Source organism: Geospiza fortis, unplaced genomic scaffold (assembly GCF_000277835.1).
Source record: "Geospiza fortis unplaced genomic scaffold, GeoFor_1.0 scaffold95, whole genome shotgun sequence".
NCBI classification, from domain to species: domain Eukaryota; kingdom Metazoa; phylum Chordata; class Aves; order Passeriformes; family Thraupidae; genus Geospiza; species Geospiza fortis.
This window is the reverse complement of record NW_005054333.1, coordinates 2,079,575-2,090,768: the sequence shown is the minus strand read 5'-3', so window position 1 is coordinate 2,090,768 and position 11,194 is coordinate 2,079,575. Positions and strand designations below refer to the sequence as shown.

Genomic DNA, 11,194 nt, shown 5'->3' with positions numbered 1-11,194 from the left:
GAAGTGCCGGAGTGCATCCAGAAAAGGGAATTAAGCTGCTCAAGGGTCTGGAGCACAAGTCTGATGAGGAGAGGCTGAGGGAGTTGGGAGTGTTTAGCCCAGAGAAAAGGAGGCTGAGGGGGGAAAACCTTTTCACTCTCTACAGCTGCCTGACAAGAGGTTGTAGTGAGGTGAGGGTAGGGCTTTTCTCCCAAGTAACAAGGCACAGGACAAAAGAAAACATCCCCAAGTTGTACCAGGGGAGGTTTAACTTGGATTTTAGGAAAAATTTCTTCACGTAAAGGGTTGTCAAGCATTAGGAGAGGTTGCCCAGGAATGTGGTGGAGGAACCGCTGAAACACCGGCAGGTGTTCAAAAGACATTTAGCTGGGGCACTTGGACATTATTGAGTGGTGGACTTGGCAGTGCTGGGTTAACAGTTGGATTGGATGATCTTAAGGGTCTTTTCCAACATAAATGATTCTATAATTCTATGACATAAGTTACTGAAAAGATTTAAGATAAAATAAAATGATTCATTCTGTTTGCCTTGTCAGTTTATCTCAAGAAAGAAAACTTTAAAAAACATTTCAGACTAAAGCACCATTCCTGAAGATTTGCCAAAAGCTTTCTTGTGTCACTGCATTGCTTATCAAGAATTTTCAAATAAAATGTGCTCTGGAGGCTGCTTCTGTACCTACAGAAGGCAGCAACTCCCACTGTAATTGTTAGGTACTGACTGTGAATGACAGGCTGCAGTTCTAAAAAACATCACCATATATTTTCCAAAATAACCACAAACCAACAAGAAATGTTTGAAGAAGGCTATAGGATGCTGAAGGAAAGTGCTCCGTTTTGAACCCTCTCCACTTTTTCAAGTGCCATGTTTTACAGATAGGCAGTGAGGGTTTGTTTCTCCAGGGAAATACACCTCACACTTCACACACAAGCTATCAAAATGTTCCTGAGTGCCACTGAAGCTCCAATATTCCTCCCCACTTCAGGGGACAGGCAGCTGCCTGCCTCTGGTGTCCTGCACGCTGCTGGCTGGCTCCTGCTGGCACTGCAGCAGTTTGTTCTGTGGATTAACAAGCAAATGCAATTGAGGTTAAAACAGGCAGTGCTATTTCTACCTAAGAAAGCCTTTCATCTTCACAGGAGGACTTTTAATGGTAGCAAATGATAATCAAGTTGAAGTGACTTCTCAAATCTGGTGCTGAATCTGCACTTTAAAAAAAAAAAACATTTTCAGTTCAATTTCAGAATTTAACACAGCTCTCAAACAAATTACTAAGAAAAATCATACTCTCATTTGGCATTAACCTATACACAACACCAAATAAGGCATCTTGGCCTTGCAGCTTTAACACTCTGCTGGCATTAATAAATAACTCTATGTTCACTGAAAGTTATTTTTATGAAATGCTTTAAAAATCCAAGCAGAAGATTATGCCTATGTACATTTCACAGGAGTCACTGACTATAAACTCCCATTTAATACAAAAGAAACAACTGGCCCTTACTGGAGTCACTTATTGGCACCCCATTATTTAATCTTAACTTTTAATATATTAGGTCAGTAACATGGGCAAATTTTATTCCATTCTTTTATGCTTTTATTCCCCAGCCAGATGTTTTGAGAACGTTGTAAACACTGCAATGATCTAAAACCCTCTCTCACACCCAATGAAAGCCTCAGTTCTCTCTTCCCCGCAGCACACACACAATTTCCCCTTCAGCTGGTTGGGTACCTGCCAGTCCCCACATCTAGGCAAGACTGGCTTAAAGATCAGCTTCATATCTGTAATCCTCCCTTGGCCTAGGCTGTAATTGTCTAGGTTCCCCACATAGTCAACAGAGAAAGACTCTATTTGGGAAGGCAGCTATCTCAACACAAGATAAACACACGTGCAATGAGCTGCCCCGTGCTCCAGTGACTGTAGGGGAAATCAAGACAGCCAGCACAGAACATGCAACCAGCCTTGGGCAAACTGAAGTCAGGCAAGCTTGATTTTTTGTAAGTGATGAGAAAAAAATATCAATATGCAAAACCATGACCAGTAAGAACAGCTAAATAGGTAGTGACTATTCATGATTGCTTCACAATAAAAGAATAAGGGCAGGAAATGAGCCTAAAACAGAAGGGAAACATTTTCCTACACTATTTTACTGAAACTCACAGCATTAGAAGTAAAAGTTTTATTGGGGTCAAGAAAAGCAGATGGCATCACTGAGGAAAGAGACCTAAGGTTACTAAAAATAAAATACATGGTTGCAATTCCTGTCACTTAGAACATCATCCACAAAATGTCAGATGCTGGAAGAAAACCAAAACAGAGCAGCCCAGTGCTGCATACCCTCACAACTTTTCTTCTGCCCCCAGTTGTCACTATTGACAAGCCTCTCTGCACACCCCTCTGCAGCTGAGCTGTTCAATGAAGCAGTCTCCTAGTCCTCAGTTGCAACACTAGATGGCAGGGAAACATCTAACACACGTACAGCACTGAGAGCCTGGAATGCAGTCTGCAGTAGTTAAGGGTTAGTGCAATGCAGCAATCTCACTTTCAAACAACTGGATTTGCTTTGCATCCTTACATTGCTTTGGGCAACAATTTCCAAGTACAGGGCTGTGTTCATAGACCCATAGGTTAGTGATGTCAGAATAAATTCTGTCCCTGAGATACCTTGCCCTCTCATTTAAGAAACCATGGACAATTGTAAAATAGGTCTTCTCCAGAAAGATCTTTCAACTCCAATTTTGTGTTTGAAATCCTAATGATCTCCTCTGTAAAGACACAGCACCATAACACTTACCTTAACACCTCATTTTTTCTAAAAGTTCACTTTTTAATTGAAAGTTCAAATCACTTGTGCACTACTTGTGAAAAATGCTGCAAAGGGGCAATGAAACAAGTTCTGCCACTTACACAGCGGCAGACAAGCCCATGGAAACTGTTCTTCAGACCATACTGATCTTCCTGTCAGTACACTCTCTCTCTTCTGCAAAGAGGAAAAACTTCAGACTTGTAACATTCTGCTCGACACTCCTCAAATTGTGAGAGAAAGGTATGAGCTTTTCTGATGAATGCCAAGTCTCAGTTTCAAAACAAATGTGTGTGTACATTTAAAGGACACCACCTCTGCACTGCAGCACAACTTGCTGCTTTCAAAATTACAGATGTTTCCTAGAATGTTGCTGGCAGTAGAAGTGAAAGTCTGACATTTAACTGCTGCTTTGTTCACAAAATTTAATGAAAAATGCAGAAAATTATTGGCATGGGTGGTAACACTCTCCCTTTAGAAGGGCAAAATCAGCACATGATAATCATTCTTCTCATTCAGCTTTGTATCAGTTTCTCAGCCATACAGAGATGCTGATGCCTTCTACTACATCTTTTGAAAATCTGCAGAAAAAAACCCCAAGGTCAGCAAACTGCTTTTTAAGCAGTGACACTCAAGAAGGAAGGTCAAGTAATCAAGCCACAGACTACAAGTAATACGTAAGGTAGCTGCTGAAAGTGATCTTGGCACACAAACAAATTACAGAAAGTCACTGAACTGGATTTTTGATTTTCATAATGAATGATAAATGGAAAGTTTGTTTCATTTCAGAAAAATAATTTAATACAAAACTTTAAAAACACTGATGTGCAAGTCTTCACTGTATACGAGGAGGAACATTTTCACACTTTAAAACAGTTTAAAAGATTTGTACATAACGAACTGAAATTCTCTTTTATATAAACAAAGTGTTTCTTTGCCAACAGCAATTGTCACTTCCAAAGCACAGAATTAAGATGACAGGAGAACCAGACAGTCTAAGTCACTGCTATTTGTGTCCAAAAAAATTATGCCACTCTTTTCTTGCTACAGCTCATCATGCTTGTACGTGAATTCCCTTGCAGATATAAACCCGTCACTGTCTTCATCCTCCTTATCAAATATGTCTTCAACCAAAGCATCATGCTGGGTGTCATTTACCACTGCTCCATGCTTTTCAAATTCTTTCTTCAAGTAAATTTTCACCTGTTAGACAAAAGGTGAGAGTGAACATTTTCAGACTTATGAAAGAATTGATTTCTGCAGCATAACTGGGATGCTGTGCTCAGGATGGTGGTATTAGATTACAGATACCTGCCCTCCTATGCCACTGCCAGAATAATACTTGTCTAACTGACTCTGCAGTCTCTTTGAATGAAGGGTCTTTAGTGATAGAAGTGATGGTAAAACTAGCAAAGCTGTTGCCATACCTTTATGGTATCTGACTCAAAAAATGAGTCAGGACAGCCTGTCTTCTGATGTCTTGATGTCTATACAGTAAAGTAAAAATAGCTGGGCAGAAGTTATTAGCTACCAATTGGTCAGAGACAGCTTTTCCACATTCTAGCACCCTGACAACCCAGTACATGTAAACAGCCACTCCAGATATATACAGAAATCTGTCCACAATCTCAGTGCTTGCTGCTCCAATGGGAAATACATTAAAAGATTTCTAGACGTCTCAAAAATTTTAAGGATGCAAGGATTTCTTAAGGATTTTAAACCCAAGGTTTCAAACAGACCACTGGAACACTTACTTACATTAAGCTAGATAGTAATGGTAAGCAGTGTTTTCAACAACATCGGATTGCTTTTAGTAAGTTTTTAAGGTTTAACTAAGGAGATCTGAAGTGTTCTGAATCACAGAGCCTTCTACAAAAATTACAATACCAACATATTCATCTATTAAACAGATACCACTTGTATAAGAACCACGGGCCATGTTTCAGGTCTGTTTTAATCACTTCAGTCTCTGGGATTTGTTAGGGCTAATGCTTACATTCCTAATATGCAGACATTACACAAACTGACTGTCTGATACATACATATTATTAATTAGCCTTCTGAGTCTGGTAAACTGGTACCAGACCCAAATCAAAAAGAACTCAGTGGTTTACACTAGCTTCTCATGGATCACTTTTGCTGAAAAAGCAGAAGTTTGCAAATGAGAGGCAAACAGATGGTGAATAGTGCTGAATACATGTCCTTCATAACGAAATAGGATTGCCCTACAGCAGAAGAGATCCCAGTTTATTAATAAATCAGCAATTAAATCAAAAAAGCCCTGAAGTCTGGTTTTATTTCTAAGATGCTTTACTTTATCCAAGTCTTCCACAAGCGTGCAGCACATGAGTCACATGTCTATCCTCAGCTTACCAAGGCTCCTTTTGAACCTCCAGTCCAGAATTTTCACTAGGATGCAAGGCTCAGAGCAGTGTAGCATAGATGTGCATTCTTTTCCACTCTCCCATCCTGTTAAATTTGCTCACAAGAGAAAGATAACCCACTCACCTCTTGCTTGGATAGTTTCCAGTCATCATTAAGATCCATCTCTTGGAATGACTCATGAGACCTTGGTCCATTTCTAATTTCTAGAAGGTCAATGTTGAAAATCAATGTGCTCTCAGGTGGAATTTTTCCTGCCCAAAATGGAGAAAAGTTAAAACCAAGTATATATTCAATGCCATTTAAAAGCCACATGTGTCAGAGCAATGTCCAGCAAGTCTAATAATTTCAAAGCATCCTGCAGTTCGAACTAGCAAGGACAAGTATCTGTAACAGTGACGACACAACCATGTCAGCCTGTAGCCTGGACTCTGAGCAGCCCCTACAGCATAAATGCAACTTTAGATGCAACTGTTTTGTTGGAGACTAGTAGGTGCTGATGCAAGCTCTTATTCAGCAATTACCATCACAAGTTTGTCAAACAATGTTCTTGAATCTTTTTTCTCTCATGGCCAAAGCTAGATGAACTGGAAAATAGTAAAGGAGACTGTACAGTCAGACAGGCTACAGCCAAGAGTAAAGTACAGAGCAGCAGGAAGGGAGAATTTAGTCCTTGTATTTGCTGTTCTGCCACTGGAAAAACTCTTGCAGAGGGGATGATGCTGGTCTCCCTCAGCAGCCTCTGGACTCAGGGCACAAAGCACTGAGCTGTTTCCAAACACACAGCAGAAACCAAGTACCCAAACCTGATCACAAGGCCTGTGTTACCACAACATCACTTTTGATCTAGGTGAACAGACTGGTAACTTCCTAACAGTGCCACAGAGCACTCCCCATGCCACCCCACCTCAAGGATATCAATTCATCAGTCACTGGCTTTGACAGAGATGTGATACGCCCTCATGCTGGTGGCTTCAGCTACTGTCAAAGACCTTTTAGCACATCACTTTGCTCCTTTATACAGAGACAGGTTGAATACCACCAAATATATCCCTATATTGGACAGCAGCACCCCAAAAAATTATTTCTGTGCCTTGAGAAGACAGGGAAAAATAATCCACATTTACCACTTTGGAGCTGTGGTGTTAAATATACCCTGAGCTGCAGCAACAAACAGGCTTGAAGAGTTCTGGGATGAAAAAACATGCAGAATCTTCTGGAAATACAGGGCACAGTGCCCTGTTTAGGGTTTGAAACACAGGTAATTTTTTGAGTGTTACAGAAAAAGGCATCTGACTCAAATGATGAGTCAGAAAGCAACCAAGGTGGGAGGCTAGTGAAATTATGTGCATTTGAAGGAAAGCATGAAGAAAATGAAATAATTCCGTCTTCAAGGGCATCACTTGAAAATAGCAACATATTATGCTCAAATACTTCAAAGTCTTCCTAAAGCAAGTAATTTCTTACCGCAGTTAGCAGTGTTTAGCTGTTTAACCTTCTTGCACTAAACACAGAGGTGAGGCTTGCAAGTCTTTGAAGAACAACTACGGTGCTTTACATATTAATCAAACAATTAGGCCTGTGATAACTACATGAGCACTGCAGCATTTCACATCTTCTTGTGGAAAAATTTACAGCTGAGCTCTGCATAAAGACTGAATGACAACCACAAAGTTCCTGTTCTCTACTAGAAACATGATTACTTCTAATACTGTATCTTGAACTGTAAACCAGGGCTTCTAGAAAAATGTGTGTTGAACAGGTACATTTAATAAAGGAGAGTATGAAGTGTGCTGTAGGTATGAATAGTACCTGGCATGAGGCAATATGGAGCCCTAAGCCTGTGTGCAGCCCTACTGGCCACAAGACACAGATATGCAAACCGTCCTCATTCCCAAAACAGTCTCATGGTGGTAGGAGAGAACAGCAGCAGGATGGACTGTACGTTTCCCGACATTTATTCTTTCTGCTTTGGAACCTTCCACTACCGTAGGTCATTTGTTGCAACTCTTGTCATGACATAAATAATTGCTAAAATTATTAATTGCTCATAATAATTGCTCAAAAAAAGTTAACTAAAATAAATCCCATAAAGCAGAAATGGAACCATTCAAGCTGTCACTTGCTTAACTGCATATTCCAAATCTGGCCCTCCTGTTAAAGGAATCTGGAAATATTTGAAAGGAAAAGGCCCAAACACCCTCAGAGAGGTTGAGATGTTTATATCTGTCTGCACAGCAGTCAGTGCATTTTCAGTAGGTGACAACGTGACTGCCCATGCGCATCTTACTGTGGATAACAGGGACCACTGCCCAAACTGAAAACAGGTGTAAGAGAGAAAGAATTAATGTCCCTATATGGAGGAATAAACAGTGACTTCTTACTGTATCATCTAAGAACTGGTTGAGCAGCAGTACAAGGTGTTTCTTAGGGTTCTAAAAGGAACCTGAAAGCAAGAACGAGTCTTGCACATGCACATTCATGAAGTATTGCCACAAAACCAGATCCAACAGCCAAAAAGCCAACTGTTACCTAAGCAACCACCTCCACTTGACTGTAAAAGAAGAGAGAAAAAAAACCCAACTAAAAAAACAAAAAGAAAAAGCGGGGCACTGAGCTTCTGTTGTGCTTCTGTTGAGCACAGCACTAACAGAAAAGACACTCAGAACATACAGCACAGCAGCTACAATCAGTTTCTGGGATTTTTTTCCCTGCATTCACAACACAGCCACTTAATGGATATTACTGCTGGAAACAAATTTATGAGAAAGAGCACTTGATTCCCTCAATTTTTCTCTTAGGCCAAGAATAACAGTAAAATACAGAGATGAGAAACAATTAGAGCAAGGGGAGTGCTTCACATGTTTTACCTTTCCCTTCTTTTCCATAAGCAAGGGCTGGTGGAATGGTCAGCTTCCGTTTCTCTCCCACACACATGTCCTTCAACCCTCTGTCCCAGCCTTTCAGAGCTTCCCTTATGCCAAGTGTAAACCACATAGGTTGGCCATTGTTGTGCTTGTGACTGGAAAAGAAAGGAATAAAACACTTCCTGTTTAAACACCGAGTTCCACAAAGGCCCGATGGAATATGCTCATAATGTAGATATACAGTTAAAAACACAGCACCACTCAGCACCTTGACACCTCCTAAATGAAAGACCTACACTTTCAAAGTCTTTAAAACTTATGCTTTGCATGACAAGGTTCTTTGGGAAGTGGAAAGAAATGAAACAACATTTACCTCGTGTGTCTATGACAACACTAACCAACCCAGATCTCCACTTCCCTGATCACTTCCACTTGGAAACTGATCGGACTAGAAAAGGTATTTTCTTAAAAATCTACAGTCAAGGCCATTGTAAATTGCAAATCACGCAGACCAGCATGGTCATCATAGCAATATACATTTTAACATGCTCAGAAGCATCAGCCTCATCTCTTTCAAAAGAAGCCATTAGGGGAAAAAAAACCCCAACAAAGCAACTACATAACAGTCTAGGAAAAAACAGAAACAACTGCATGCAAAACATTCAACTTTAGATTTGGGAGACAAGACCTTTTTCTGATTTAACCAGATGGTACAACCCGGACTACTTGCACCCTAGTAACAGACCAGGAATTTGAAAGCTCTATCTACTAGTCATGCAGGAGAGGTGTTTAAGAAGAAAACAGAACACTTACAGAAGTTAGTCAGCAGCAAAAACTTTAGTGTGTCGCTAGAAGTCCTTTTAAAGAGGCAGGTTAACTACAAGAGAAAATTAGTGAGATTTTAGTTGAATTGTCTGCAAGAGCATAAACATGCAAAACTGTCTCTTTTTTTTTCATATACAAAAGTAGCCTTCAGGCAGCCGGCAGAGACTTGAATATTTTGCTGTCTCCCACTATTAACACTTCGTTGATGTTTCACAGGACATCCAGCATTAGCAAGTCGTTGCAGGCTCTTAGCAGACTCCCTCGAATTTCTGGCTCTTCCTCCTATTTGCATTTCTGTGGCTCTGGTATGTTGACTTGTCTGGTCGGGGGCAGGTAAAAAATAATGAAAAGCTGTGATTGTGCTGCCGCTAGTGGAAGGACTCGTATACCTTTTTTTTTATTAACTAATAGTTTGCTTTAGAAACCAAAGAGAAATTTATGCGCAGCACAAGACCTATTAAACCGCTGAGATCACATACCAAAACCTGCACCTAAATCATAGAATCATAAAATGGTTTGACTGGAAGGGACCTTAAAGATCATCCAGTTCCAGCCTCCTGTGCCATGGGCACGCCTTCAACTAGACCAGATTCTCATGGCCCCATCCAAGCTGGCTTTGACCACCTCCAGGAATGGATTGTCAACAACTTGCCTGGGCAGCTTGCTCCAGTGCCTCACCAACCTCAGAGTAAAAATTTTCTTTCTAATAACTTGATCTAAAGCAGCTCTAAGTTTGAAGCCGTCCCCCACTTGTTCTGTCACTACATGCCTTTGCAAAAAGTCACTCTCCATCTTTCTTCAGGTAGTGGAAAGCCACAATTAGATCACTCTAAAACCTCTTCTTTTCCAGGCTGAACAGTGCCAGCTCTCTCAGCCTTTCCACACAGGAGAGGTGCTCCATGCATAACATCCCCATCTTTTAAGAAATGCCACATGGCTCTACTTCCTACAGACTGACCAGAAAACAAACGCTGAGTAAGATTTATTTTATAACCTTGGGAAAGAAAATTGGCCTTACTGTTGGTATTCAACTTGTACAGCATTGTGAGACACTGCTTCACACCAAACTTTCTGAGAACAGGTAGCAGTGGGAGGCACCCCAATGACCAGTTTATGCAGTGTTATTTAAGCTCTTTTATCCCAAAATAAATAAGGCATTAATGCATTGCTTTTGGGCATTTGGGGAGGGAGGAGTAAAAAAAAACCAACCAAACAAAAGTGGTTACTTGCCCCCTGACAAAATGCTCCTCACAGAACTATTCGCAGATGGGATTGTGGAGCCCTGTGAGAGGCCTGGATTCAGAAAAGCATTACTAGAAGAGATCACCTATATTAAAATAAATAAATAAATAAATAAAGGTATATTTATTTATTTATACATATATATGTATGTATGTGTATACACACACACACACACACACATATATATACACACACACATAAAGTAGCAAGTCCAGAGAAGGTGAAGGTGCACCAAGATTGTTGGAGGGATGGAGCAGCACCTCTCCTATGCGGACAGGCTGAAAGAACTGGGGTTGTTCAGCCTGGTGAAGAAAAAGCTCCAGGTGACCTAATTGTACCTTTCCAGTACCTCAAGGGAGCCTACAAGAAAGATGGAGAGATACAATTTTAAAAAGGGCTTGTAGTGACGGGACAAGAGGTGATGGCTTTAAAGTGAGAGCAGGCTCAGATTAGATATTCGAAAGAAGTTCTTTACTGTGAGGGTGGTAAGCCACTGGAACAGGCTGCCCAAGGAAGCTGTTGGCAGCCCATTCCTGGGGGTGCTCAAAGGCTGGATGGGGCTCTGAGCAACCTGAGCAGCGCTCAAAGGCTCCTCGGATGGGGCTGCTCTGAGCAACTTGAACTAGTGAAGGGTCAAGGAACCTTTAAGGTCACGTCCAACTGTAGGCATTATATTCATATATATATACATATACATACATATATATATATGCACACATATATATACACGCACACGTATATATATACATATATAGACAGATATATATACACACACATATATAGATACACACACACATATATATGTATGTATGTATGTATGTATGTATTTCCCCACGCAAGCTCAGCCAGCAGCTCGCCCAAAGACACGCCGCTCACTTACGTCGAGTGAAACATGGATCCGTCCCTCTCCAAGAAGCCCTCGTAGTGAACCAGCATCAAGTCCCCCCACTTGGTCCGCCGGTGGCAGAGGAAAGGCTTGTGCAGCACCTCCACCTTCACGTCGGGCGCGGGGGGAATCAGCGCCGCGCCCGCGCAGCCCAGCGCCGCGCACAGCAGGGCGGAGCCGAGCAGCAGCA

General features: G+C 41.2%; 1 protein-coding gene across 1 annotated transcript; it reads right to left on the bottom strand.

Moving 5' to 3' along the window:
* Positions 1-3,576: 3,576 nt before the first annotated feature.
* FKBP14 (FKBP prolyl isomerase 14) lies at positions 3,577-11,192 on the bottom strand (the record flags this gene model as incomplete). The annotated part of the gene is made up of 4 exons (XM_005421773.2): positions 3,577-4,005; positions 5,311-5,438; positions 8,055-8,206; positions 10,999-11,192. Coding segments are annotated over 4 exons (633 nt in total), but the record flags the coding sequence as incomplete, so codon positions are not given.
* Positions 11,193-11,194: the final 2 nt, after the last annotated feature.